We start from the raw sequence: 17,094 nt of genomic DNA on the forward strand, positions 1-17,094 counted from the left end.
GGCTGTTCGATCTGCAAGGTGAGTAGCCACGTCGTCAGAGGCTCGAGAGTGGGACATGTCTTCCAGAAGCCCACACCATCCTGTTTCATCTGGAGGCATGATCAGCATTCGGCATGTGTATCGGAGAAAAAAAGGCGACTAGTGAGCGCGAAATGAAGGCAGAAAACTACAGTATGAAGTTGGGCAAATGTGTCGTCGGCTGAGTTTCCCCAGGCGTGTGTTGTCGGTATCGTATTGTATTGTTTCAAATGACCAGAATTTGAGGAAATTACTAGCGTGGCCTAACGCGTCTCAAAAGAGCCCACCTGGTACTCACTGTACGTCCCAACCTGATCCAAGTTCCCAGCCCTTGTACCGAGTGTACTGCATCCTGTCAGCTTCAACTAGCGGCTCAGTGGAGCAGAAGTCGAGATTATTGCCTAGTCGTCGATATCGGCCTTCTTCCAGCACGTTCATCATCGCCCGAAATGCTTGTCCATCACCATTACCTGTGCGATACGGCTGGGCGTGTCTCCCGGCATGGCATCGGTTGGCCTTGCGTATTGATTGCTCATCCGACCGTACCGAACCTGGCTCCAATGGTCAGTGTGTGAGACGGGTCCTCAATGGAACTCCGAGGATGCGAGGTCTCTGGGCCACGCTAGAGGGAAAACTTCATGGCTGCCCATCCTCACACACACATATGCCCATAACAGCGATCCCAGAAAGGCAGTGAGTAGATCAGGCGATGCACGTGTTTCTTGATATAGTGCGTGGAACTGCCTGAACACGGCACTGGAAACTCCCAGCACCATCAACCATCATCAGCGTCCCCTAAGGTCCTGTCTGATAGGTATATCGTGACGATGGCCCTGGCGACCACAAGGCCAACGCTTTTTCCACCTCAGCAACCTTCTATTGTCCATGGCACGACTGAGACGCCGCTACTGGATTTTACGCTCGGAGAGCTGCTAGACTTCCAATGTCGACGATACTCGAGAAGGGAGTGTCTGATAGTGCCATGGACAGGCGCGAGATGGACCTACGATCACCTGCGACAAGAAAGCATTCGCGTGGCTAAGGCGTTAGTCGCACGTGGCATACGTCCTGGTGACAGGATCGGTATCATGGCCGGAAACTGTGAGCAATACGTAGCAGTTTTCTTTGCGGCCATGCGAATAGGCTGCATTCTGGTGATCCTCAATAACACCTACACCTCTTCTGAAGCCCAGTATGCATTGAAGTTCACTGGTAAGTCAGAAGTCCCCAATTTCGGACCAGCCTAACAACTGCAGAGTGTAAGATACTATTCACGACTCCACGAATTGGGCATCATAACAACAAGCCACTTCTGGACTTACTCCTTCATACCCCGGGCACAGTCGAAGAGGTTGTCATCCTTCGAGGGCAAGCAAGTCGGTTCACCCCATATGGCAGCCTCGTAGAAGATGGCTTTTGCCAGCCAGATGAGCCATTATCCGAGTGCATGAGTCGATTCGATTGCCACGATGTTTGCAATCTTCAATTTACGAGCGGAACGACGGGGAACCCCAAAGCCGCCATGCTCAGTCACCAGTAAGTGCGAAGACACGACTGCATGTGACGACACTGTAATAACATGGCATCAGCTCCTTGGTCAACAACAGTAGATTTATAGGTGATCGAATGGCGTTCACCGAAGAAGACGTGTTGTGCTGTCCACCTCCATTGTTTCACTGTTTCGGTCTCGTTCTCGGGTTGTTGGCTATCATTACTCATGGTGGCAAAGTGGTATATCCCACAGAGACTTTTGATGCTGGTGCTTGCCTGAGAGCAATCTCCGAAGAACAATGTACGGCCCTTCATGGAGTTCCAGCAATGTTCGATTCAATATTCAGTCTCCCTCGACCCGATGATTTTGACTGCTATCGCCTTCGGACCGGCATCATTGCTGGAGCTCCAGTCCCTCGACATCTGATGGAACTCTTGGTTAATGATCTCGGGATGACCGAATTTACGAGCAGTTATGGTAAGCCTTTTGTCCTGACAAGTACCTTCCGGCAACTGATCGTCATCTGTCAGGTTTGACTGAGGCAGCTCCCACTTGTTTCAATGCGATGCATGATGACCCAATCGATCTTAAACTCTCCACCGTCGGTCAAGTCATGCCACACGCCCATGCCAAAATCGTGGACAGACATGGAAATATCTTGCCGATTGGCGAGCGAGGGGAGTTATGCATTGCTGGATATCAGCTGCAGCGTGGATACTGGAAGAATCCTGAGAAAACTGCCGAAGTGATGGTCCGCGATGAAGATGGTGTCCTGTGGTTACACACAGGTGACGAAGCCGTCTTCCATGAGGACAAGACTTGTACCATCACGGGTAGGTTTAAAGATATCATTATTAGAGGTGAGTACAGTTCCTTTCAAACTTTGAAACCCTCGGCTCACGAGGACTTACCAGGAGGCGAAAACATCTACCCACTAGAAGTTGAAGAGCGACTGGTGCAACATGCCGCCATTGAGAGAGCAATTGTTGTCGGAGTGAAACACCATCGGTTGGGAGAAGTGGTGGCTGCATTTCTGCAGGTTGCTCCTGGGAAGTCTGGGCCTCCAGAACCTCTCCTCAGTGATGACGAAGTGCGTGGATGGGTGAGGGTAACATTGGGTAGGCACAAGGCACCAGAACATGTATTCTGGCTTGGAAGGGACGGTGTCCCAAACACGTTACCTCTGACGGGCAGTGGAAAGGTGAGAAAGTTTGAGCTTGCCAAATTGGCCGAGCAAATCCTCGCGAAATCCAGAGCGAGGCTATAGACGTGTATGGAGTAGCCTCATGTGTATGATTCTTAGTGTAGAAGCTGATGCTGTACTTGTGGACAATCGCCAATGGAACATTTCTTATGTGACGTTTCTTATGTTGATGTGAGTGGTATGAGTATGTGGCTTCAGACCAATTTTCTCCAGTCTAAACTCCCGTGCCCTGGCTTTTTGATAGTCCAATCTACAGTCGCGCAGCTTTCTATATCATTTTTGGTGCATCGTCAAAGTTTGTTCCCAGCGTAACAATAAATTCCAGTCTGCTTTTACTAAAGGCTACCGCTAATATTCTCCTCCATGTTTGGGTCCAAGTTATTGTTCATAGTCTAGCTGATCTCTCCTCGACCGAAGACTCGCTTGGCTGCTGTCTTTGCTGCACAATTGACTCAACAGCACGACGGCTTCTTTCTGCCAGAGTCGGAAAAACAGCTTCGTCGTCCTGGGAAGGGTCAGTAATGACATCACAAGCGGATCAGAAGCATACGTTGTTTGCCTCCCCAATAGACCCTTGTAGCCACAATCCACAACCTCTTGCTAGCATACCAGATCGGAAATTCACCTGGTAATTTCGGTCGACAGAAATCCCAGGTCCTTCAACCAGTTCGAACAGTTGCTGCATTATTGCTTGATGGTCAGTCTTGACGAATCCGGTTGCGGCAATGACAAGGTCATAGCTATCGGTATGCCGTTCTTCGTCACCGGAAGTTTTGAACCCCAGCACGACCTTATCCCCTGTCATCCTTTCTGCTGAGGTCAGTTCTCGACCGACCTTGATTTGATGCTGCCATTTAGAGGGATCTGATTGCTTCACACTTTGGCGATACTGTGAGTCATATATGGTCCGCAGAAGCTCATCATCGACTTCACTGGATCTCAAATCCAGTGCCTGTCGTCTCAACTCTGCCGGTAATATTCGGGCAGCACTTGTTGCCGGCTGTCGTACAACGTCTTGGAGGCTATAAGCAGCATTAGTGCAGAACACTTTCGGATCGAACAGTACAACTTACAACGGGCTGCCATCAGATGTTCTGAAGACATTTTCTCGTGTGTACCAAATCGTCTGATGATCGCCTCGGATGCTTTGGACGTAATCGAAGACTTCAGCAGCGGATTGGCCGTCCCCAACAATTGCAATTCGACCTCGTCCTCCAGTTCTTTTTAAGGATGCAGGAACGACTTCGAGGGTCTCCGTCGAGTGTGCAACTACTGGGCGGACGTGAGCTTGTGACAAGATGGCCGGTACACGCGGCTCCGGTTCCGTGGCACAAATCACTTGCTTGGCTTCTGCCACTTCCAGCTTTCCTGTGGCCACATCCACGAAGAATACTTTCCAACTCGAAACTCTGCCTGTTGAGTTCTTCACTGGCACAATCTTGTCGACCTTCTTGGAGAATTCCTTTCGCACGTGGAGATTATCGGCACACCACCGCAGATACTCGGCGAATAGTTCTCTTGAAGGCGTAATGCGGGAGCTGTTGGCATAGACGATGAGGCGGTTGGTGGCGTGAAGATAGTTCATGAACGTGAACCTTGACCGAGGATTTTCGGAAGTAATGAGATCGTTCAAGAATGAAGTCCTCAGTCGTTCAGATGGAATATCTGGATATGGCTTCCAAGAACTTTGCGGCTGAGTTTCTAAGAATAATGCATTGTCTAGCGATTTCTTCTCATGCAACGCAACGGCGAGGGAGAGCGCAGTTACCCCGAATCCGATGCATATCAGATCCAGGGCCTCAGAGTTGTATTGCGTAGAAGACACCATTTCAAATGCTTGTATGCTGTTGTTTGCCATCCAGAAGTTCACGTCGTGCACTGAGAATTATACTAGGACAACGGCCCTCGTGGAATCAACACTACCTAGGGACCGCAGGAGTACGGATTTAGTGCGGTCGGAGTAGATGATCCCTGACACACTCTCTTTGGGCTACTGTACATTATTACCAGACTCTGCGTCATCCATGTGATCTGGTGTCTGTCATTACAGCGTGACGGTGCCTGTATCTGGTATAAAACGAAGCCAGTATTGCTCCGTATCGTGTATGTCAACAATACACCGGACAGTCTTGGCAATGCCCCTCGTCGGATCAGATAACTCAATATTACATCTGATAACTTAATTTACACCACGCCAAATCTGCGCCGAGACCGCGCCGGCCTGCAACAACTACCCGGGTCCCGCATCCTCATTGGCCCCTACTACTGGTCACGGAGCTGTGAAAAATTTTCATCTGATAAGATTATCTCCAATCGAACGTTCCCTTTCATCCTCATGTACGGAGTATCACCCCATTCCAATTTCGATGTTCCACCGTGCCTCGATCCATTTCCCAAACGATTTCCCTCCCAGGCACTTCGACCGAAGAGCCATCTTGATGGGGTTATCAACCAAATGACAGGAGCTGGGACCCTGTGTCGTGGTCTGCGGGCCTGCGACATCGGAAACATGAACACTAGCACATTTCTTTACCAGATGGCCGGACATGCTGGAGGAGTCGGGAACCAGTGGCAGCAACGGAATGGTTCAGAATTGATCCCTTCTGGTGGTCTATCCTGACCCCGGGTGAAACATCTGCATGCAACTGCATGCAACCACGTTCAGCTGCAACCTTGCGCACGCGAAGACTGACACGCCAGTGATCACAGAACCCAGTCCACACTTTGTTCGATGTCATGTTGACGCTGCTTCCTTATACGCAGACAACTCATTCGTGCCGATGTGGATGATCATTTCCTCAATCATACGAGAATCAGACTATGTGGCTGTACGCGTGTCATGTTTGAAGTCCCGATCGGGAGCAGGCCGCTCAGATGCCGCAATCTTTGTATGATCAGGACATCACGAAGGACATTCCTTTCCAAGCTGCATATGGTTCCAACAGACTGTTCTTCGTCAGCTCGGGTCGATGTCTCACCATACTGGCGGTACTCACTGGTGTATCCCAGATCATTGCCAAAACACATGTCTTGGACACTTTCTCCGTAAGTGACACCATCAGCCGGCCAATATGCGACGGCTTGCTTGCCAACCGCAATGCCGATCATGGGCGGTATTTCATTCAACTCCAGGAATTCCGGTTTGATACCTTCTTGCTCGACGAGCATCAATTGGTGTATATTCTGTGCAGCGTATTGCCCCATGTGCATCGCTGAACCACACCGCTTAATCCCCGACCACTTGGCAATGTCGCCAATTGCAAAGTGATTGAGCGAGTTGGGCATATCAGGCGTGAGATGCAGTCTGAGCGAAACATCAGCTTTCCCATTCGCACTCGCACTGATCAATTGCACTCACCTGGGGGTGACCTTGACATAACCTTCGTTGTCCAGGGCTAATGCCGGTAGATATGTGGTGGAAGGTATACTTCTTGATATAGCGTGAATCACATAGCCGGCGCGAAGTTTCGAGTTGTCGGCTAATGTCAATTCAGAAATGGCATCGCCCTCTTCTGACTGAGATGTCTCGACGCTCAATACGCGTTGGCCCATGATAGTTTCTACTCCAGCCTCATGGAGAGTACTGAGACATCTATCTTTGAACTCGTCTGGAAGGGGTTCGGAAGAACAAAGTCTGTCTCGGGAGTGAATCAAGGTAACTTTCTGATCAGGCATCACCAGCTTGATCTCAGCCGCCATCTCAATACCGACAGCCCCTGCAGATAGGTGAGCTTCGCAATCACATTGATGCACTTGACCTAGCGAAGGTGACACGTACCTCCTCCTATGACCGCCACGCCATCCTTGGCCTTTCTCACTGCTTCAATGTGCTCTGCCGCCTCGGACAGGTATGACTCTCTGGTCTTGGCTTGAGGGACGACAGGCCACGCTCTTCGAAGACCTGTTGCAGCGACAAGGTAGTCGTACTCCAAAGTAACGGGTGACTTCGTCTCCGAATCTAGGATCACTGCGTGTTTTTTGACGGAGTCAACCTTCTCAGCAGTGCCTTGAATGAATCGAATGTCCTTCAAGGCCGGAAGGTCTCGGAACTTTGTCCAGGCCCTTGGTGCATATTCACTGGAAGCAAGTGCAAGCGGCGTAGATATCAGATGGACTTTATTATGGATTAACATGGCGCTGCGAGTACGTATGTGCTTGTTGACACTTACAATATCCATCCTTCTCATCCACGACCGTGATTTCAACAGAGATCTTGCCGAACTTGCTTGTATCGGGTGCCTGGGCTGCAAATCGTGCCTTTCTTCCACTGCAAAGATCCTGCAGGTTCAGAGCCGCTCCAAGCCCAGCGTAGGAACCTCCGAGAACGAGGACCTTATAGGGAATCTGTTTAACGATGGAAGCGAGAGTTTCGTTTGACGGCATATTGAAATTCCGATTGGTGCCACAAATTAATCTAGAACAGACGTAGCAAACCACATAATAGTAGACACGAAGCAGATGAGACTCACATATATAGATGTCTACAGTAGCCAAGGGGGCTGGCTCTATGGGGCACTCACGCTTTGGCCGAAATCGGTTCGGAAGACTGGGGAAGAATTGTCCTTGGGCCCTCCCATTCCTGATAGCGTAACTTGGTGCCTTTTTTATCGATTTATCTTGGCGACAAGGGACACGATAGCATCGAGAGGAGTCAGTGTGCCATGACCGAGAAGTATAAATATGGCAGTGTACTCAATCATGGTTGCGCCTTCAAGAATTAAGGTTGGAATGTGGCATGTAATGGTGAGAAGGGATCGAATGACAGACCGCGATGTCGACAGCCGATACGCCTCCAGTAGTGCCACATGAACGAAGATGGTGATGAGAGGCAATTGACAGCCATTCAGCACGCTCTCACTTAGTAAAACATGATGAACGGGCCAAGTGGTGGATGAATATGCCTGAAATGATGAGGTAGGGTGTGAGATGAGAGGCAGAGTTTTGTGCTTGCCTCCGGGCTTGCCTAAAGTTACTGACCAGGCCCCCAGAAGCGCCTATTGCGGCTCACCTAGCTTGCCGAGTCATTGACTCTTTAGGCGCTGATCAATGCCTAGACTTTTCATCATTAGGCACTCAGCTTCCCGGCATCAACATCATTTCCAGCCGAAGTCCAGATCGCCAAGACTGCACGTGTTCGATCAAATCACCCCAAAGTCCCCGTGACTTCATTCACCCTCCATCCGACATCGTTCTATTCTCCCAACCAAGTGCTCAACATCACAAGACGAAATTACAACACTACCCGATGTCAACCTCCAAGTTTCGCGTTTTCAAACCGAACCCTAAACCATCAGTGTCTTATTCCCGAGCTTGCTATGCCTGCCATGAGAGGAAGGGTCAGTCTCTCCACCATCTGAGCGAACATTGATTGACGAATAATGCCAAAAGTTCGTTGCAATGTCGAAGTGCAGCATCCTTGTGCCAGCTGCGAGATTCATGGTGTCGATTGCAGGTATGTTACTACCATCTTACTTGGCCTTCGATTCGGATGTATCCAACTACGTGAGTGTTCATGTTGGTGACTGTGAGCTGCCAGACCCCGTGTGAAACCCCAGAAGTCTGCCCACTCCCAGGCGAAAAGGGCGCAGAGCCCAAAAGTTCCAGCCGCGGCTGGGCACACTATCGATTTGGCTGCCGATGACTGCGTTGCAACATCGCAAAACCCAGCCATCCCAGTGGCAGACGACGGCGAAGAACTTGGTGACCATACACACTCTCCAAGACTGCCTAACCCTCCGACACCGACAGACATTCCATCCCTGTTCGTACATAGTCCCATTGTTTCAGGAACCGGTGTGCAACTCCTGGAAGAAGTAACGTCACCATCCATAGATGAGTTCCACAACTCTTCATTTCTCTCACGAAGTGCTATCTTGGGTCAAGACTTTCCTGAACTTGACCATACGCATCCAGACCGAACGGCTCATGAGTTCAGACTGTCCGAGGCCGATCTCAAGGTGTTGGAAATCCACAAAGCTTTTGACTTGCCACGGCTCGCTGTGCGGCAGTGTCTGTTCGAGGCAGTCTTGAACAATTGCTGGACATGGATGCCGGTTCTTGACGCTGACGCATCTTTCCCCAAGAGGTCATCTCTGGGTATCCTAGAGACAAAATCTATTCTTCTCCTGCAGTCATTGATGCTGGTGGGATCCTACATGACGGGAGGGCAGCACATTGATATACCTCTATTGGCACACTATCGTCGTGTCAAGGCGATCATCGATAGTGGGGTGGAACGGAATCCTTACAAGCTCCTCATCGCCGCGTGTCTGATACAGTGGTGTGCACCCAGTGCTCCAAGGGACATATCAATGGATAGTCCTCGCTTCTGGAATATGTATGCTATCAGTCTCGCACAACAGATGGGCTTGCACCGAAAGCCTCTCTACCCTACTCCGAACGACGGACTTCGCAAGCGGATCTGGTGGACTCTGTTTGCGCGAGACAGCCTCTCGGCTTCTGCACACGGCCGGCCCCGCTTGATCAATCTTGCAGACTGCACCGTCGAGAAACCCAGCCTTCTAGATTTCCCAGACCCTGCCGATGTACGAGCTCAGATATTTATCTCATGGGTCTCGATATGCGAGATCCTCCATGACATCTGCCTGTCACTTTCTGGACCTGATGGAGCGACACTACCACAAAAGCAGATGCTCTCTGATCGACTTCTTGATTATATCCGCAACCTAAGCCCCACACTCCGCCTGACAAAGCTAGAAGGCGCACATCGTCCCTATGACTTCCAACTCGCACAGCTCCATGTCACGATCCTGACGGCAATCACCATCCTCCATCGACCAGCGTCTATATTCAACATAAGCCCTCTCTACTCCTCGGCTTTGTCCATCACCGCTTCACACCTCAGTGTCAAGATATTTGAAGCCATGGAACTGCGTGGCCATACTCAATGTCTAAGTTCAGCGTACACCTGGTCCATGTTGGTGGCCGCCATTCCGCAATTGTCGGCACTCTGCTGCGTTCCGGCGCTTGCGCAAGAGTCTGGTCAAGCACTTGACACTATCGAAACTTCGCTTCAGTCATTCAGTCGTGTTAGGATGTCCGCGGTCAACAATCTTGCAAATGTCAAGGCTATCAGGAAGGCGATTTCGGTTCAGCAAACGAACAACCCAGACTTAAACCATACAAGGAGAGGACAAGACCACGCAGAAACTCAGGAATCTTCCCATCTTGATAACTCGAATTCAATCGTGTTCAATGTTGAGAGATTGCTCCAGCCTTACGGTCCTTCGGCGTTGAAGTACTACGAGTCGAACGTAAATATATTGCGACCGTTCATTGCAAGCACCATAATGCCCGGCCTTTCGGAAGCTCGAGGCGGCATGCGAGGGCTTAGTGACCGAGACATGGAAATGAATGGCTGGCAAGATGAAGGATTTGGGTCCGTGTCGAGGACAAATGCCGATGCATTCAATCTAGACTTCCAGCTCCTCGTTGGTGATGATTTCCAGGAGACCGGATGGATGCGCAATTGGATCGAAGACCTGGAACTCTTTGATCTTGAGGCGTGAGGTCGCACGGCCAACGAGTACAAAATCGTATCAGCTCAGCGCAGCGGATGATCAGTTTTTGCCTCCTTGACCAGCGCGTCCAACTCCTTGCCTGATGAGATAGTCAAGTATTCTTCACGAAGTAGCAACTATTGCACTTTGGAATTGTCCGCCTTATCTGCATTGTCACTTGCAGCGAGCGTGAAATCGGAATCGCGAATGTCCGCATTTTGACTGGTCAAGTCGTGGACTTAGCCGTCGGGACAGAATCAAGGGTTATCTCGACCACCCTCTACTTATTTCTGGGACGTCAGGCCAATACGCTCATTCATTGCTTAGTATCCTGTTTTTTGATTGTCAGTCTCACCAGTACAAGCGCAATAATGTCGACCACAGCCACGGTGGTGGCTCCGCCAGAGCCTCAATACGAGTATTACTTCCGAGACGGCACCACCGACAATAAACGAGAAATCTTGACTGGCGATAAAGCTGTGCCAACGTTTGAAGAAGTACCCGTCGTCGACATCGAGAACATATTCAGTAATGACTTCGACGAACGTCTCCAAGCGGCAAAAGAGGTGGCTGAAGTCTGCAAGACTGTCGGGTTCATGTACATCAAGAACCATGGCGTTTCGCAAGACCTGATCGACGAGGTCTTCGATATGTCACGCAAGTACCACGCACAGCCGCTCGAGGTGAAGAAAGAGCAGGACGTGTACCAGTCGCCGACACTTCGAGGATATGAGATTCACTACACAAAGACCCCGACAGGCGAGGCAGGTGAGTGTCAGTAAACGCCGGGGGCTCCCAGTGGTCTTGAGTCTTGGCCCAGCTGATCTAAGACCGCAACAGTGAAGAAGGGATCTTTTCTCTACAGTTATGATCCCGACAACGATCCGCAAGTACCAAAGTTGACCCCAGAACAACGAGAGTTATGCATCGGAATCCACAATCAGTGGCCGGAGAAGTGGCCCGAATTCAGAGCCACCATGTTAAAATACCAGGCTGAACTCCTAAAGCTATCTCGCGCCCTGCTTCGGACATTTGCTCTCGGGTTAGGCGCGGACGAGAACTACTTTGACCCTATTGTCACCGCTCCCTTTGTGAGTATCATCCTGCAACACTACGCACCTCGGGACCCGCAAGCAGAAGATCTGGATGGTCTTGGTGCTCACAGTGACTTTGAAAGTAAGTCTACACAATTCCTCTGATTCTGTTATCCGACTAACCTGAAATGATAGCATTTACGATTTTGAACCAAGATATGATCGGAGGACTCGAGATTTTAAACAAGAATGGAATCTACATCCCTGCCAAACCGATCCGTGGGACATTTGTAGTCAACGTCGGGGATTTCCTGCAACGAATCTCCAACGACCAATTTGTGTCGACCGTCCATCGGGTCCGCAACAGTTCGGGTGTGAACCGCTACTCGATCCCCTTCTTCTTCAGTTTCAACATGGACGTTGCAGTTCCGGTACGAGACATGGTGCATTTCTGGTCGGCAGTGTCAACTGGGCTAACAATCATTCCAAAGGTCATGCCGGCATGTACGTCCGAGGATAACCCGGCCAAGTATGAGCCACGAAACTTGCATGAAGTATGTATTTTCCCTTTCCTAGTTCGCATCACATTTCCGAATGTTTTCACTAATACGACCTGCAAACTTAGTACACTGCGGAGAGACGTCGACTCAAGATGGAAACACACAAGAATGGCATTCACGACGCACTTGGCTGAGCACCCTCAACACACAACATTGTGACTTTCGTGAATAAGACATGTCTTTCATCGTTCTACAACATTGGTCCTGACTAGACTCAATAACTATCTTCCTACATCCTACAGTCTTGATTTTACTGTTCCGCTGTCTTTCTCCTCCTCCAGCCTCTTCCATATTCTCCTTGTATCCACCATCATCGGCCACAAATGTTGCATGTTGTTCATTTCGCTCTTCTGCGCTCCCTCGAACAAGGCCTCGTACGGCGTCTGGTCAGCCCGAGCCAGAGCACTGTCCAGCTCGTACTCTGTAAAACCGTAAGCGTCGATGACCTTGGCCACATGGTTCTCAGCTAGATCGTCCAAGGCATTCCTATAGGCGTCTGCAAGTAATCTTCTTTGCCGACCCGTCAATGCCAGCGGTGGAATCAGGGTGAGATGGGCGTTCTGGAGAATCGAGAGTGAGAACTATATCCGGATATCATGGTCAGTCAAGTCATCATCCCGGACATTGTTGTAATCATGACCATACCACTTGTGCAAGTGCGACGAGCGATGGCGCGAAGCTCTCATTTTTGCTCCGGTCTATGACTTCCCATAGACCTTTCCAATACACAAAGTCCCCGTGGGCCATTGTGAGCGCATGCGTCGAGAAACTGGTGTCTTTTCCGGCAGCGGTATCGTCCATGTGATTCTGCACGAGGACTACCAGGCGCTGTTCGAGCACGAAGCGCTGAGTGTCTCGTCTGAGCCAGTCCGACGCCGAATGGACCTCAATCGGCGCCACTGTCGTGTCGTTGCGAAGAAAAGAGAGGTACGACAGACTTGACAGAGATGATTCTGTCTTGCTATTGTGGATGGTCTAAATGTCAGTCTCCAATGGTTTAGGAGATATTTCGATGGCTCGAACGACTTTTCACTCACGCTTTGAAATGTTTCAATATCGCCCTGGGAACCTGCTGAGCAACGACGTAGTTGTCGCCTTCGTACGTCACGGCGTTGATCGAATTCGCATACATCCGACCGAAGCCTGAGTGTGCATTGTATCCGTGACCTCCACATGCGATACGACATGTCTCTACGCCGTGTCCGGTGATCTCGGTGGAATATACCTTGGCACCCACGGTCTGAAGATGGAGATCTTCAAGCTCAGAGGTGTCATTCGTTTTGAGATATTCCTCTGTGTACCTGTCATAGGCTCGCTTGATATTCTGACCCACCAGCACGAGTGCTGTCGCCTATTGATCAAACCAGTCAGTAACAGACTGTCATCTACCCCGATTTGGCCTGTCAAAGAAGCTCACCTGAGCAAGAAGCGGCAACAGGCGATATCTGACACTGGCATAGTTGAAGACCGCCGTCTCTTCTCCTTTCTTGTCGTGGTCGAATTGCTTTCGGAAAGTCGTATAGTGGTAGGCAACCGTAACGGCTTTCAACAAGTCCCAACCTGTGATCTCTGCCATGAGTGCCCGGACCGTGACCATGGAACCATACGAGTGCTTGGTGTTCTTCGGTGGGACATACATCCCGTCCCTCAGCACCTGGGCATTTCGCGCAAGCATCTGACTCCGTGGAACTCGGACGTTGTGGAATCTCAAAGCACCATTGTCTGTGCCGAGCATTCCTTGAAACACCTTTGGTCCCATCTCGTAGATTTCGACTCCCGGCATCAACTCCTGCGTGTCGAGGTTCCGAAGTTGCGTGAGGAACAAGTGGTTGCCGTACTCCTTGCCGTTGATGATCAGTCGCGCCACCACGATAGAATGGGTTGCCCAGATACCAGTAGCTCCTATCCAAAATTTGGTACTGCTAACGGTTGGAGAGTTGATGACGAACTCATCCGTGGCTGGATCAAACGTCGACGTCGTCTCGATCCCTCGAACGTTGGAGCCATGGCCCAGCTCGGTCTGGGAATAGGAGCCAAAGATCTCAAACCTCTCTGCTTTTGGGATCCATATCGCCTTTTGCTCATCAGACATTTGTCTCTCCAGGTTCGACATGAATACTGTGATGAAATTTCAATGTTAGCCCTTGATCTCACTCATAGACGCATGCCCTCTTCCCCCGTGACATACTTCTGAATTGAGGCTGCACAGGGAGCATATTATCTGTGAACCTGATACTCTCCATGAACTGTCTGTGAGGCCAGTTGTTCTTCAACTTGAGCGTAATGAGCTCTCTCGACTGTAGAGCAGCCCGGGTCCAGGCATCTTTACGTGCCAACGACGGAAGCGTCACTGCTTTCTTGGAAAAGATGGGATTGTCGATAAATGCTTCCAAGATGGCCTTTCGTCTGTCGAACTTCTCCCTTCCGCCCCAGAGGAACAAACCAAACGGCGTTTCCTTGGGTGCCAGAGGAATATTTCTCTTTGTCTGGCCTTGGTTCGTCATCGATGTTGTATTCACTGACGACTCACTTCGTATTCCAGCGATCTTGGTCTCTGCACTCGGCTCGAGACACTAGGTAAGCTGTTGAATATTAATGCCTGCCGATTCTGCCTCATTTCATTGCCGGTCATCCGCATCTGCAAATTCAGGGTGATCGTCACTTGGATAACTGTAAGGTGCCAATGTCCGAGAATTGGAGATGCCCCCAGGTTCGGCATTTTCTGTTCGGAAACTGCCCAAAGTGGTAGTCACCGAGAACTAGGAACCCACTTTTTCCCCAGCCGAATACCCCGTGAACTGATATAGCGAACAGCCGAGGACGTCTATTCAGGTACGTGCCCTGGTATCACGGCGTATTTTGCGTGCATCGCCATGTTTTGAAATATTAGGCTTCCAAGACTCTAGGTGGTCTTATGCCAAGTGAGTAACCTGACATTGCAGAGTCAGACCATTGAAGAAGGCCCGTACATACGACAATGTCGACCACTCCCTCAGATCCGGACGACAGGATACACTTTGTAAAAAGACACCAGGGACCCAATGTGTTACCAAACTTCTACTTCTTCAGCCGCCTGGTCCGACTGGCATATAAACCCCAGCTGATCGCTGTGGTCGACCTGACCTTTGGTTATACCGCGAGCTATGCACAGCTCTTGACAGATGTTTTGAACTTCAGAAATGTCCTCCGATCTCGCCTCAGCCCAAGCGTGGTTGCTAAATTAGATCGAGATGAGGAAGTGTATATCAATTTGCTTGGTTCGGCCGGATATGAATTCACAGTCGCTTTTCTGGCCTTGATGGCTCTTGGTGCTGCGACGGTACCGATATGTATATTTACCCATCATGAACTTGAAGACATTGGCTGATCATACTCTCAGCGCCGGATCTTCCAGTCAAAGAGGCTGCATATTTTGCTGAAAAGTCGAGGGCAGCAGCTGTCATCACCGCCAAACGCAGCATCCCTCTGGCTCAGAGCCTAGAGAAATGGATGCAAAGTTCAGGCCACTCGCAGTATCAGTCGATAGAGGTCACGCCACATATAATGAGACCTTGCCTGGACCCGGATCAATTCATCATTTCTTCCGATCCATACCTTGACCTGAACAAATCAGGGTTGGTGATCTTCACGTCTGGCACGACGGGACCCCCAAAAGGTGCTGTGAAGCGCCGAGGTTTCTTGATTGACGTTGCTCTCAGCTTTGGAGACCAGCATGGTATTCAACAGGGCGATGTTGTCCTGCACATGCTCCCTGTACATCATGCAACAGGTATCACGGTGACTCTACTCCCGTTCTTGTGGTTCGGAGGGCAGATTGAATTTCGAAGCGGATCCTTTGATGTCCCCTGGACATGGGAGCGAATACGTAAAGGAGGCTTGACCTACTTCAGTGGCGTACCGACAATCTACATGAGGATGATGGCGTATTACGAGCAGCGGCTGGCCAAACTACCTCAGGATCAATTGAAAAGTTACGTCAGTGGTGTGAACGAATTCCGAGCGATGCTTTGTGGGACATCGGCTCTCCCTCGACCATTACAGTCCAAATGGACAAAGTTAAGAAACGGTCGACCAATTCTCACCCGCTACGGCGGTACGGAATTTGCCAATGGATTTACAGTCACACCATGGGCCCGAGGAGTCCCTGATGTATGTGCGCTCCTCAGATTTTCAAAACAGCCACTAACGCTGTGCAGGGCTCGGTGGGTGAGAGAGCTCCGGGCACAGATCTGTACTTGACGAATGGAGATGAGGGCGAGATCATGTCCAGAAGTCCTATCATGTTTTCCAAGTCCGTTCTAATTTGTCTCCCAGCCAAAGATGATATCGCTGATGATGAACAGATATTTGTTCGACCGAGAAGCCACCAAAAAGTCCATGGACGAGAATGGCTATTTCAAAACTGGCGACATTGCTCGACGAGAAGGAAAATACTACTTTATCCTGGGTCGCGCATCAATAGACAGTAAGTCTCCCACGTTCATTCGTAAGCTTTTCTAACTGGGTGACCACAGTCATCAAGTCTGGCGGATACAAATTGTCCGCCCTGGACATAGAGCGGGAGATCCTTGGCCTCGACTACGTTTCTGAAGTCATGGTCGTTGGCGTCGAAGATGAGGAGTTTGGACAGAGAGTTGCAGCAGCGATTGTATTGAAGCCAGAGGTGAGACTTCGCCAACAGGGGACGGTGGCAGAGAGAGCTGACTTTAATCAACAAAAGGTTCTGAAGACTTTGTCCCTCGAGAAGCTTCGCACAGATCTGAAAGACAGTCTTGCAGGTTACAAAACCCCTACATTACTGCGTGTGGTAGATGAGTTACGAAAGAATGCTACGGGTAAGGTGATCAAGAAGGTCTTGGTGAAAGAGCTTTTCCCTCCCGAGGGCCATCCAGACATACAGATGTGGACATCACAGAAGCAGAGGAGCAAATTGTAGTTTGGTCTTAAAGAAGTCCGACCATAACCTTACACGTACACTAGAGATGATATCCCCGACAGTTAAAGATGATTGATCTGGTACTCTGCCAAAGTTCTTTCAGTCTTCATCATATGCAAGGCGCCAAGGGGTATTGGCGCTTTGAGAAGACGCTTTCGTCGATTTATTTTGATAATGCTCTACCGAGATGTAACATTGCTCAAACGCTTATATCATCCTAGACCCAGGTCATAGCTTGACCTTGGGTTCTCGAGCTGTCTCTTTGTGATGCACATAACTATTCTGGCGATATGCCAGTAGCGCTTGACCCCATAGCTCGCTCCGTAGCAG

General features: G+C 50.1%; 5 protein-coding genes across 5 annotated transcripts; 3 read left to right on the forward strand and 2 right to left on the reverse strand.

Moving 5' to 3' along the window:
* Positions 1–499: 499 nt before the first annotated feature.
* Positions 500–2,868, forward strand: PV06_10566 (uncharacterized protein). The gene is made up of 5 exons (XM_016412125.1): positions 500–1,230; positions 1,275–1,554; positions 1,608–1,987; positions 2,041–2,370; positions 2,425–2,868. The coding sequence occupies exons 1-5, from the start codon at positions 846–848 to the stop codon at positions 2,775–2,777; spliced, it is 1,728 nt and encodes a 575-aa protein (XP_016257433.1). The 5' UTR covers positions 500–845; the 3' UTR covers positions 2,778–2,868.
* Positions 2,833–4,713, reverse strand: PV06_10567 (uncharacterized protein). The gene is made up of 3 exons (XM_016412126.1): positions 3,788–4,713; positions 3,265–3,736; positions 2,833–3,219 (listed from the first exon to the last, which is right to left on the reverse strand). Exons 1-3 carry the CDS (start codon positions 4,570–4,572, stop codon positions 3,100–3,102), a joined length of 1,377 nt encoding a protein of 458 aa, XP_016257434.1. The 5' UTR covers positions 4,573–4,713; the 3' UTR covers positions 2,833–3,099.
* Positions 4,714–4,891: 178 nt separating this feature from the next.
* Positions 4,892–7,346, reverse strand: PV06_10568 (uncharacterized protein). The gene is made up of 5 exons (XM_016412127.1): positions 6,884–7,346; positions 6,493–6,828; positions 6,073–6,430; positions 5,711–6,018; positions 4,892–5,660 (listed from the first exon to the last, which is right to left on the reverse strand). Exons 1-5 carry the CDS (start codon positions 7,095–7,097, stop codon positions 5,617–5,619), a joined length of 1,260 nt encoding a protein of 419 aa, XP_016257435.1. The 5' UTR covers positions 7,098–7,346; the 3' UTR covers positions 4,892–5,616.
* Positions 7,347–7,959: 613 nt separating this feature from the next.
* Positions 7,960–10,243, forward strand: PV06_10569 (uncharacterized protein; the record flags this gene model as incomplete). Its single annotated transcript, XM_016412128.1, has 3 exons — positions 7,960–8,050; positions 8,103–8,166; positions 8,251–10,243. 3 exons carry the CDS (start codon positions 7,960–7,962, stop codon positions 10,241–10,243), a joined length of 2,148 nt encoding a protein of 715 aa, XP_016257436.1.
* Positions 10,244–10,605: 362 nt separating this feature from the next.
* On the forward strand, positions 10,606–11,962 carry PV06_10570 (uncharacterized protein; the record flags this gene model as incomplete). The annotated part of the gene is made up of 5 exons (XM_016412129.1): positions 10,606–11,002; positions 11,075–11,410; positions 11,464–11,699; positions 11,760–11,822; positions 11,894–11,962. The coding sequence occupies 5 exons, from the start codon at positions 10,606–10,608 to the stop codon at positions 11,960–11,962; spliced, it is 1,101 nt and encodes a 366-aa protein (XP_016257437.1).
* Between the last annotated feature and the right edge of the window lie 5,132 nt (positions 11,963–17,094).

The sequence above is a fragment of the Exophiala oligosperma genome (genome assembly GCF_000835515.1).
Source record: "Exophiala oligosperma strain CBS 72588 unplaced genomic scaffold supercont1.14, whole genome shotgun sequence".
In the NCBI taxonomy this organism is placed as follows: Eukaryota; Fungi; Ascomycota; class Eurotiomycetes; order Chaetothyriales; family Herpotrichiellaceae; genus Exophiala; species Exophiala oligosperma.

What these genes read in the sequence shown, in the direction of transcription:
- PV06_10566 (XM_016412125.1), top strand. Translation starts at nt 846, where the DNA reads ATGGCCCTGGCGACCACAAGGCCAACGCTTTTTCCACCTCAGCAACCT. An exon ending in CGAATTTACGAGCAGTTATG is followed by an intron (nt 1,988 to 2,040) that starts GTAAGCCTTTTG and finishes GTCATCTGTCAG; the next exon opens with GTTTGACTGAGGCAGCTCCC. An exon ending in TAAAGATATCATTATTAGAG is followed by an intron (nt 2,371 to 2,424) that starts GTGAGTACAGTT and finishes AGGACTTACCAG; the next exon opens with GAGGCGAAAACATCTACCCA.
- PV06_10567 (XM_016412126.1), bottom strand. Translation starts at nt 4,572, where the DNA reads ATGGCAAACAACAGCATACAAGCATTTGAAATGGTGTCTTCTACGCAA. An exon ending in ACATCTGATGGCAGCCCGTT is followed by an intron (nt 3,737 to 3,787) that starts GTAAGTTGTACT and finishes TGCTGCTTATAG; the next exon opens with CCTCCAAGACGTTGTACGAC. An exon ending in CTATTGGGGAGGCAAACAAC is followed by an intron (nt 3,220 to 3,264) that starts GTATGCTTCTGA and finishes GACCCTTCCCAG; the next exon opens with GACGACGAAGCTGTTTTTCC.
- PV06_10568 (XM_016412127.1), bottom strand. Translation starts at nt 7,097, where the DNA reads ATGCCGTCAAACGAAACTCTCGCTTCCATCGTTAAACAGATTCCCTAT. An exon ending in GGATGAGAAGGATGGATATT is followed by an intron (nt 6,829 to 6,883) that starts GTAAGTGTCAAC and finishes TCCATAATAAAG; the next exon opens with TCCATCTGATATCTACGCCG. An exon ending in TATGTCAAGGTCACCCCCAG is followed by an intron (nt 6,019 to 6,072) that starts GTGAGTGCAATT and finishes TGTTTCGCTCAG; the next exon opens with ACTGCATCTCACGCCTGATA.